The 11,305-nt window shown below is 38.9% G+C and overlaps 1 protein-coding gene across 1 annotated transcript; it reads right to left on the bottom strand.

Moving 5' to 3' along the window:
* Nucleotides 1-1,269: 1,269 nt before the first annotated feature.
* On the bottom strand, nt 1,270-11,074 carry LOC103778917 (scaffold attachment factor B2-like; the record flags this gene model as incomplete). Its single annotated transcript, XM_008946537.1, has 14 exons — nt 1,270-1,396; nt 1,613-1,679; nt 1,889-2,001; nt 2,783-2,895; nt 3,697-3,736; nt 4,506-4,643; nt 5,160-5,453; nt 6,085-6,221; nt 6,762-6,850; nt 7,592-7,737; nt 8,698-8,798; nt 8,897-9,046; nt 10,114-10,214; nt 11,025-11,074. Coding segments are annotated over 14 exons (1,666 nt in total), but the record flags the coding sequence as incomplete, so codon positions are not given.
* Nucleotides 11,075-11,305: the final 231 nt, after the last annotated feature.

The following is an 11,305-nucleotide window of genomic DNA, read 5'->3' as shown; positions in this document are numbered from 1 at the left end:
AGACTCCTGGAGAAACCGTTGCCTAAGTAGCCCAGAAATACCCATACCTACTGCAATAGACCTATGAAAAAAACATTTTAGAATTAATATAATTGATGCACAAGAAATCTGTCTTCAAGTCCTAGGAAACTGCTACTCCTGCTCAGAGTCAATACCCACCCCTTCCCCCTTAACTTCACCTGCCAGGAGAGCACAGGGCCCACACACCCTGAGAAACACACCTCCACCAAGGTAACATGTTCCACCAAGGGAACATGTTCAGCGGAGAGCCACAAAAATGATCCAAGGGCTGGAGCAGCTCTGCTGTGAGGACAGGCTGAGGGGAGTTGGGGCTGTTCAGCCGGGAGAAGAGGAGGCTCTGGGGGTACCTTATAGCAACCTTCACCATACCTGAGAGGGGCCTACAGGAAATCAGGGGAAGGACTATTCACAAGGATTTGTAGTGACAGGACAAGGGGTAATGGCTTCAAGCTAGAAAAGGGTAGATTGAGGTTAGACATTAGGAAAAAGTTTTTCAGTACGAGGGTGATAACCCATTGGAATAGGTTGCCCAGACAGGTGGTGGAGTCCCCATCCCTGGGGACATTCAAGATCAGGCCAGATGAAGCTTGGAGTAGCTTGATCTAGTTGGAGATGTCCTTGCTTATGGCAGGGGGGGTGGGGCAGATGACCTTTTCTAGCCCAGACATTCTATGATTCTATGAAAAACTATCACATAAGTTGTACTGACAGACTAGGGCTCCCGCCTTTCTTTGGGATAGGACAGCACTGCTTTCTACTCATAGTCATTTAGAGTAACAAGTGGCCAAGAAATAAATAAGGAAAAAAACATTTTGAACCCTCTTTCTCACATGCAGATACAGACATACACATCCACACCATCACAGGTTCATCTCCTTCCTTAGAATCTTACAGTCCTGAAAGCAGACTGTCTTTCCTTTATTGCCTTTTAAGCCCCTAGTGAGAGGCACATTGCCAAAACTCACGAACAATAAATCAGTAGCCATAAAGTGATTTTATTATTTTTGAAAAAATGGAATGTTTCACAGAGAGAAACTTTTAAGAGATGTTTGAGCAAGAACAGGTTTATTACAAAAAAAAAACCCAAACCAACAAGTTGACATAGTATTTGGCTACAATGTGACAGCAGTCTTGGGTCTTGTAATCACAAATTCAAGGTGACCCTGGTTAATAAAATTCACCACCATTGTCATCTGGCATTAAAAAAAAAAAATAAAATATATATGTATGTGTATATATATAGTGCTTTCAGTAGCGGCGGGTGAAACGGGGTTCAGCTGGTCTATTTGTCCGCTCCTGGCCCATGAACACTCCTTGTACTCCACTACTATGCATCATCTGGCTCTGGTTTCCAACTTGTGAGAAGCCTCCACGCCTAAAACCAAGACCAGATAAATTGAAAATTGCCCAGAACAGTTAATACTACTGCAACTCTGAGAAAAGACGTTTGCTTAGTTTTTTTTTTTCTTGCCAATCCATAGTTAAGTAGAAGCTAAAAGTATTATTTTTCACAACTGACAAAGGAATTTCTTTTATACAGATCAGTCAAGTATCACCAAAATATTATAAGCACTCTGATAAAGCATCTTACCCTGACATCCCTCCTCGATTCATCACATGGCCTGGTCCTGACTGACCAGGCATGCTTCTATCACCACCTAAGTCAAAACAAAACAAAAAAAAGGGGGGGGGGGAAATACAGACTTTTGTATTTTCCTAATAAAAAAAGACACCTTGTTCCCAGAATTTTATTTGCTTTCTTGGTAATGCTGTTAAAGCTCCACAGGAATTTTAACTACTGCTAAGAGTTCAGCAGCAGTAATTCATAGAAAAAAACCACAATCACACTGGTAAGCAGCAAGTGTACCTTGCCATCTCTCATGATCCCGTCCCATCATTCCTCCATCCACATTTCCCTGCCATGAACGATCTTGGTGCCCCTCTAACTTTCGACCATGATCTCCCCAGCCACGTCCATCTCTTAAAAAAATAAAAGAACATCTTCTAGATGTGTCCCTTCTCCATTTATCAGTATAGGGTAAAGCCAAACACCGTACCCCATACAGACGCGTACTGAATTGTTCATCTGTATCTTATAGCCACCCAATCACTGCAATAATAACCAGTCAAAAAGAAATGGTGAGAAACTTGCTGAGCAGCATCCTTCGCACAACAAAGCTTGCTCTTCTTCTCATCTACAGAGACATCATTAGTATCACAATGTACTGAAATACTTAAATATGGAACAACTCGTTGACCACCATTCCTCTAACTGGTGTATTTATGTAGAACCAAACATCATGCACCTGGAACAAGCCTAGCTCGATTAGCTCGTTTAAAGAGAAACCACTATGATTCCAGATGAGTCTCAGTTCCCCACCCTCACTGTTGCAGAGATTCTGACTTGATTTCCTTAAAATATGACCGCTAGCCACAAATGAGACCTCTGTAGTCATTACTGGAACATCCGGTACAGGACTGAATCTCATCTGTAGAAAAAGAGTTATTTACAAGAGAACCACAGTTAGGAGCTTAGCTAACTAAGCAGCACTTCCTTACTCACTACAATGCTCCATTCTCTTTATGCACCAGGAAGCTACATGGGTGAAATCCTTGCTTCTCCAGATGCTCAAAGAAACTATTTGAAGAGAGGATTCACACTTGTCAAACTGCTTCCACTGTCACTCTTCATTTGGAGATTCACCAAGCATTAAAATATTAATAACCAACAAACCACTTCCTTTGTTTCATATGCACTAACCGGGTTTGTGGAGGCATCCCTCTCCCTTCATTCATTCTTCTGTCAGACCCATAACCACCCCAACTATCCCGGGAGTGACGATCAGGCCCTCCATGGCGTTCATCTGGGTAATGCTGGAAGACAAATGGTACAGTTAGGCTTAGAATCAATACAGGTTTTCTTTTAGGATTGCAAAAACTCAGGTCCTCAGAGGCAGCCTTTCTATAAGCTGTCAGAAAATGCAATAGTAACTGTCTCATTTTTTTTACTGGTTCCATCGTTGCTACTATGCATGGTTCATAGTAGGCATTTATTTTGTTTCATAGCACAGGTACCACTCCACCTGGTGGTGGGAGGCTTTTGTTTGGTAGGGTTTCTTGTAGAGCCTTTTTGTTTGTTTGCTTGGGGTTTTTAAGGGTTTTAACATTCCGGCTCCAGATTTCAAGTTTTTACATAGAATATCTACATACTCCCTACGCCTCTTCAGAAATTAAAGGTTTTGTATACCATCGTGGTACCGATTTTCACACCTGTGCTTTTGCAGTCATCTGCCTTGTTCCATATTTTCTACAAACCACTTATCCAAGTGTCAGAGAAGGAATCCCTCATCAGCTAAGGGTAAAGCACTAGAGGTAACTACCTCTTAATGTAATATAGACACCAAAGATGGTTAACCAGAAAACTTCTACCACCACACACCAGCCTGAAAAGATCCCATACTGTAGCTCCCATCACTTGGAGGTTTCCCTCTGCCCCAGTCGGGGCTACTGCCCTAGCAAGAAGCTAGTAACTTACATTCCACAAGTTAGTGTACAAAATCAGTTGCTTTTGGTGTTTGCATTTAAGAATTACGGATCACGCACACTGTGTCCTTTCTGCTTTGGGGTCAGTTTGTTTGGCTTTCTAACTGGAATAGTTATATGGGTATAACCCACCTGCCCATCTCGATCTGGTATTCCTCTTGAGCCATCTCTTCTGGAAAACAAAACAAAACAAAACTTTCAGCTGAATCGACACTGTAATCATAACTCCAATGTCTATATGAAATAGAGAATGAATATTTATATTTGTTAGGCTGTAAATCTGAACACCAATGTTTGTTTAGTGTTAAGATATTCAAGTCAGTTCTTACTTCATAGCATAGAATGAGATGAAAGTAACATCTATTAGTGTAATATGGGTAAGCACTGAGGCATGGTCAGGTACTCAGTGGTACCAAGAGAAAATACCGAGTGAAGCTACCAGTATCAGAAATGAGTTACAAGCAAAACCAAAGTGGTATGCTTTATGTCAAAGATCTTTTAAAAGCAAACCAGAAGTCTCAACAGCACTATGCAGAAAGTATTTTTGCATTCTGTGGAACTAAAAATCTGCACTAGCTAGGCTGCACAGATGGAAGTAGAGAAAATCTTAAAGCAAAAGGAAATGGCTAAAATTTAGGCTAATGAACAAGGATTCACACACATGAATCCTTATTTCCACACATCTTGAGAGGAGCTGTAGGATCTCCCTCGGCATCACAGCAAACTACGAGGCTTATAATCTTTATGCAGGCAGGCTCTTTCAACTATGTCCATAAACAATGGAAACACAGGATTGCAAGCAGGTGTAAAATCAGACATGAAATGTATACAGGTGATTTGTTTTGCTCTTCTCTTTTGGAATCCTTCAAACCATTAGTATGATGCAGAAGGACAGCCAATTTCCTTAAAGGTATAGAAAGAAAAGACACTGCCTTGCCAACCTGTCCAAACAATGATCTTGGTATCGACCACGATCCCTGTGGTCGAAGTCGTGGAAGCGGTCTTGACGACTAAATTCAGAATGATACCGATCATCAATTGCCATTCGCTTCGCCTCTGGCCAGTAGGGGTCATCTCGCCTGCAAAGGTCATGATTAGTAATCTCAAAACAATCCTCATTTCTTGCTCTCTTGCTATCAAACCTCAACTCAACCCAGTTACCCAAACAATCATTTTTGGTTTATAATTTGCCTGTTAAGCAGGTATCACATTTTAGTTTCAGAGGAAGCCAGGTGTATCAACACTATACAAAAAGCTTAATTTCATCATGTGCTGACTTAAGAAGAGAATGAGTATCTGTTCTCTCTAGCAATCCTGCTGGAAAGTTGATATAGTTCCTGTTGTTCATAATCCACCTTTGGGAAATAAGAATTTTAAACCTGGTGTAATAAAACTGTGCTTACAGCTATTCCAGTATGACATTTGCTCTCTCAAGATCAACATTAAAGTGTTAAAAGCAAAATGTAAATACTTTCAGACCTGAACTCCCATGTCTGCTTTAGCAGGAGTACTCACAATTTACACAGGCTTTAGAACGCCCTATCTGTTACTGGATGTGGCTGGAGAGTTTGGAATCTCATTGCAGTTACCGTTACCTGCCGTCAGGGTCATAAGGCCTTCTCATGGCAGATCGCCGTTCTTGTTCGTAGCGTAGCTGTTCCTGCTGTCGTCGAAGCTCTTCCCTCTCTCGCTGGATTCGTTCCTGTTCTCGTCTCCTTTCCTGCTCTATGTGCATTCTTTCTCTCTCTAGCCTCTCCCTCTCCAAGCGCTCTCTGTCAAGACGCTGCCTTTGAAATTCAAGTCGTTCTCGTTCTCTCTGGAGCCTCTGTCTTTCATCCCGTTCATGAATAGCTTGAAGCCGTTGTTCTCGTTCTCGCCTCTCTCTCTCTCTAATAGAAAAAAGATTTTCTACTGAGAAGAAAATATCCAAGTCTAAGCTTTATCGATGCTTTGTTTTGTGTGGGGCTTCTTGTTTTCTTTTTAAGTTTCTGTGTTCTTCCCACCACTTGCTTTAAAGGGCAGTGATCTATTCTCTAATACATTGCAGATGCTTAGTTTAGGGAAGGGAAAAAAAAAAAGTGCATACAGATGAAAGAAGCAAGGTTAAGCCTTCTGCAAGAAGTAACACATATCTACTCCAAGTCAGCTCTGAAAAACCTTCCATAGAGCACACTGTGTCCTAAGATTGAAGTCTGACTAACAGGGAGTATGTACTTCCAGGGAAAAATATAGTATGGAAATTCAAATCTGATCAAGTAGAACGTGTGACCGTAAAGTGCCTACAAAAATGATGACTCAACAGGAGTCTCCTGAAAAGACAGGCTTAGAGAAGGATTGATTTCAGTAGTAAAATCCTTCACAATATGGCTTTATGTCTGTTCTATCAATAAATTAGTATCAAACTGATCTGAGATAGTCATGTCAGAGGGCCAGCACTACTTTGCAGCCTATTCAAAATACAGTCAAGGGAAGTAAAAACAAATCTAATTCAAAATTTAGAGTGAAACTGGGAAAACTCACCGGCGTCTTTCTGTTTCCCTGATTTCTCGCTCCCTCTGTCTCTGACGTTCTCGTTCTCGTTGTTCTTTGATTTTATCAAAAGACAAAATATCTTGCTTTTCTTTGCTCTCGGATTTGCGATCCTGGCTTTTTGTACTCTGAGTTAAATAAAAACAATACATTAGCTGAACACAGTGCATTCTTAGATAGAATTCCTAGGCAAAAGGTCTACCTTACACCAACTTGAACAAAACAGACTCTTTTACCTATGCAGAGGTAAACTATGTAGGAATTGCATGGAAAAGTAAGTCAGGAAAAAGTACCCTGAAATTGGCTAGAACTGAAATTTTATATATATATATATATACTAAAGGCACATGGTCTGACTTGCATCAGTGGCAAATGATATACCACTTTAAAGGTCACCAGTCACCACATTCCAGGCTGAGCAAAATACATTATCTGAACACCATTTTCATACTGAAACTCTACTACAACTAGGACAAAAATGACAAAAACTATAAAGGTGATGTGTAAGTATGTATCTATGCAGCACCATTAACAACCTAATGCTTTCTAAAAAGTGATAAAAGGATAACTGTTCCCAAGATGCAAGGCAAAAACACCTTCAACCATATGCATATAAAGCTCTTTGACACCTACTTTTATGTAAAGGCTTCTCTGAAAGTGGTACTTACCCTCTCTTTTGATGCAGAAGTTTTCACGCTAATAACTGGCTCTCCTTTAGATTTATCCATTACCACTGTCCTTTCAGTTCCTCGACTTGCTAGAAAACAAGATACATCTGAGAATAAGAAATATTCGAGACATTCAAAAATTCTTGTGAGACTTAAAACCATCAAGATACTAAGGAGTAAAAGTTATTTTACTGAGATCTTAAATAACTTATGGAAGAACACATCTATGATTTAAAAAGCTTACCAAGATTTGGCCAATTGGGAGAAGGGGGCAATAAAGGTATCACAAAGTTACAGTAGTGTTTTCTGGCAGGGACGACAGCTATAAGAAAGCAAATTTAATTTGCTTTCTTCTGACTGCAAAATATTAAAATAAAAATAAAACCCCAAAACCACCACACAGAAAAATACACAGAACCACACAGTGTCAGGTCTAAACCCAGTGATACATCCATAAAAACTCACAGTTCAACACTTCGATTATTTAAAGCAGAAAGAGCTTTCAAGGTATTTTTTGTTGGGTTTTTGTTGAGTGGGAAAACCTCAGTATTACTGAGCATGCTTCATGGTCTTTTTACTGAATTATGAATCACATCTAATACAAATACTAAGGTTTGCAGAAGCTGAAGTCTTCAGATCAGTCATTCTGTATGTTTACACTTGTTCTTCCATTTTCAACTTAACTGACAAAAATTCTTTTTGGATGCAAGTTTGGAGCTTTATCACAGTCACTTAGATTTTTTTGCACCATTTTTTGTAATTTAAAAAAAACCCAAACAAACAACACACAAGTAGCCTTGAAAACGTTTCTGAAAGGTGGCTATAATTACCCGATTTGCTTGTCCTAGATCTATCAGAGGATCCGGCCTTTTGTTCATCTTTCTCTTTTCCCTCTTTATCGTCTTTTCCGTCTTTTTCTGATTTCTTAGCATCATCTTTCTTGTCAGTCTTCTCCTCCTTCTTAATACTAACAGACCTATAGGTAAACTTTGCTTTAATAGAGAACCTAACCAAAAGTACTACATAACAACTCTGATCAAGCTAATCATGTTTAAAAAAACCCACACATACACCACAACCCCAAAACCCACAAAAAACACACTCAACACAAAAACCCTCCAAAAATTACTGTCAAAAAACCTACTCACAACACCATCCATGCTGCTGTGCTGAAGCCAACAACTACTTGTATGCATGATTAAGAGTATCGATCAATACTAAACAAAAGCTGACCAAAAGTAATACACAACAGATAACCCTTATGATTTGGGAATTGGAGGCTTGAAGTGCTAAAAGTAAAGCCTTCTGCTCTGCCTACAAGTAAAGCTCATTCTTAGCATAGAGGGAAGAGGGGCATCCAGACAGAGGTCAAGCTCTGCCAGAGTTTTTGCAAGCAAATACCTTAAACACCTGATGTAAGCAGGCCAGCCTCCCAAAGCATCTCCTTTACCAAGTTTTAAAACTTTTATGAATGAACAAATAGTAGTAAAGCAAAATGCCACTTTCAAAGGAAACAGACCACTTGAAAAACAAATATTGAAGTATCACTCGCTAACCAAGCACACCATCTTTAAGACTAAATCCTGGAAATATTTGTCAGTGAAGAGAGCAGACCAAGCTAGAATCAGACTGGAGGATGAACAATTCTGATAAAAATAATGGTTTATATAGAAAAGAGATGGTTTGCTACTTTCCAAAACAAGTGGTAAGTTTGGATACTAAACCCTGAAGAGCTCTGTATTTCTCCTAAGAGGACCAATTAAGACGCACTTACTGCTGTAAAACACCAATTTCAACTTTTCAAGTATTTCTCCTATTTCAGATGCAGCAGGAAGCAGCAAATCAAGATTTAGAACAGTTACTGTTCACTTTGTTCACATGGCTGCATTCAAACAAGTGGCCTTTAAATAAAGAAAAATACAATAAAACACTTTACTTTTCAGATTTGGACTCTGCAGAATGGTGCCTGTCTTTTTCCTTCCTTGTTTCACCTTCCTTTTTGTCTGAAGGCTTTTTCCCAGCTGGTTCATTTTTGGCCTAGAATTTTAGCCAGAAATATTTTTATAATAACAGACAGACATTAAACTTGCACACTTTTATTTTCATTACACCATCATGGAATATTTACCACTTACCTTTTCCACAGAAATCATTTTTCCATGCAGCTCTGTTCGGTGGAGATGATTAATACACTTAGTGGCTTCTTCAGACGTTGACATTGTAACAAAGCCATAACAGCGAGCACCAGGACTGCGAGCATTTGTCACTACTTTTGCGCCAACCACCTTTGGGTGACAAAAAGTTATTTTGTGTTAGCACATCTATTGCCAATTACATTCTAACTTAATCATTGAGTGGCTCTATCTAGCAGCACCACACAGTATAGCACACATCCACTTTTAATAAGTGGCAAATATGCTCAGCACACAAGATTCCATCAGCATTCTCAGGAGATGATGTTGCTAGGCTTGCCTGACAGGCAGCAAAGGAAAGGTTATCATTTTAACATGATGTCAACACTGTTGGTCCAACCATGTTCTAGAATTTCCTCACTAAAGACTACTCCACAGAATATGATGTGAACAGCAAAACAAACATAGCTGAAAAGGTTCAAATTTAGGATTATTCCATGTATTCTGAGAAAAGCAGAAAGCAAACACATATTACTATGAAAGAGATAAATCTGATTGTGGAACAGATTCTTGCTAGAGCTCTGATGGAAAAAGGACACCATAATAACCAGCTCATAAATTCATCTTCAAGTTGCTGAGCAGATCAGTAACTTAAGACATACATAAGCAGAGGAGAGCAGGGGTGTGATAATAAAAATAATTATGACAATCTCTGATAGCACAGAAGTATGTACTTAGTGACACAAACTTTTACATTCAGAAATATATTAAGAGCAAGGGAATAAGGCCATAGAAAGAGTTCCATTCCACAACTTCTGCTCTCATATCCCAACTAGTACTGAAGAACAAATGGAAGCCTGCCTTCAAAAATGAGATTTCTCAAAGGAACACCCCTTGAAACGGAACAGTGTAAAACAGCATTAACTATCACTGAACATCCAATAGGTATAGTCAGACTATAGCACACTAGATGACAACCACCACCAGTCTCTCTCCTGTTGAGAATTGCCTCAGTTTTACAGGTGTCTATACAAAGATACTGCCCTCACCCCCAATTTCAGACAATCCTTATGAAGTATGCTACTTTCAGATAGTTTCAAAAGAACATGAAAAAGTTAAGTGCTTAGCCTTCCCAGTTATGCATTAGGAAAAATAAGGGCTACATTTAAGGTCATTCTTTTCAGTTGATAAAATGGTTACTTTACAAAACCGCTACATACCTTTCCATACTTGCTGAAAAGATTCTTTAAGTCTGTAGCTCTAGTAGAGGATGACAGTCCACTAACCCACAAATTTCTGCCAGAACCACTACCCACACGGCCTGAGGTACAAAAAGTCAAACATGAAAGACCACGTAGCAAAAGAACTCAACAGCAAAAAATAAACTGCCCTACTAACCTCACTTTTTTTTCTTCAAATGCAATTTTACTTCTACCTCTTCCAATCTTAAAATCAACATACATTGCAGTCTGAAAAAATGAACTTCTGAACTCAGAGTGCATTTGAGTAGTCTTAATAAGTTTTTTGCTACATGTTGTATTCCTACACATCAATTAGTTTTATGAGAAAAATGGAGTATTAAATGCTAATTCACAAAAGAATTAAGATTTTAAAAAAAAAAAAAAAAAAAGCTGTGTTGGCTAGTAAGGTTACAGAAGTTACATGAATTGACATTACAATTCATGCTTTGAAGGTCTATGTTACAACTGCATTCAAAGTTCCATGAACTAACAGCCCTCAACAGACTCTGCCACGCAGAGTCTAAGCCTACAGATTCAGGCATCTGTTGAGATTTTTCAGATAAATCCTGGTCTTGCCAGTACCTGTCACCATTCACAAAGCCAGTGGGACTCCAATATAACTATTACAGTGAAGATATATAAATATTGAGGGAATTAACAGGACAAAAAATTAGCAATGCAAGAAAGGCAAGTCAAAAAGTAATTGGCACTATTATTCTATTTGCTCCTTTGAATATTCACTTACCATAACTGACTCACAAGAAATGGTAAGACTTAGGTTATAATAGGTGTGACAGGTAATATACCCTGTAATACACTTTTTTCCAAGTCATTTGTACATTAATTAAAAAAAAAAAAAAAACACACAAACGACATACCAACAACCATACCTTTTTCATCTTTTGAGACTCTCCTTGTATCTCTGTCCTCTTCATCAGGGCTAAAGACAAAACACCACATTATTCAACCAACTGTACACAAAAACAATGCTAATTCTAGACTGTGCACTAAAATTCGATACCTACCAGTACATTAACTCTGAAATAAAAGCTCTTTTCAAATTTATAGAATAACAGAAAAATATGGGATTCGTATCCTTAAATGGACAATTCAGTTTTGCAGATGACAGAAATAAGAGTAATTTAAAAAAAACAACCTCTAAAGGTTGAGG

This window comes from Merops nubicus, unplaced genomic scaffold (genome assembly GCF_000691845.1).
Source record: "Merops nubicus isolate BGI_N331 unplaced genomic scaffold, ASM69184v1 scaffold20170, whole genome shotgun sequence".
Taxonomy (NCBI): Eukaryota; Metazoa; Chordata; class Aves; order Coraciiformes; family Meropidae; genus Merops; species Merops nubicus.
Note: the sequence above shows the minus strand (reverse complement) of the source record. Positions and strands in the feature narration are given on the sequence as shown.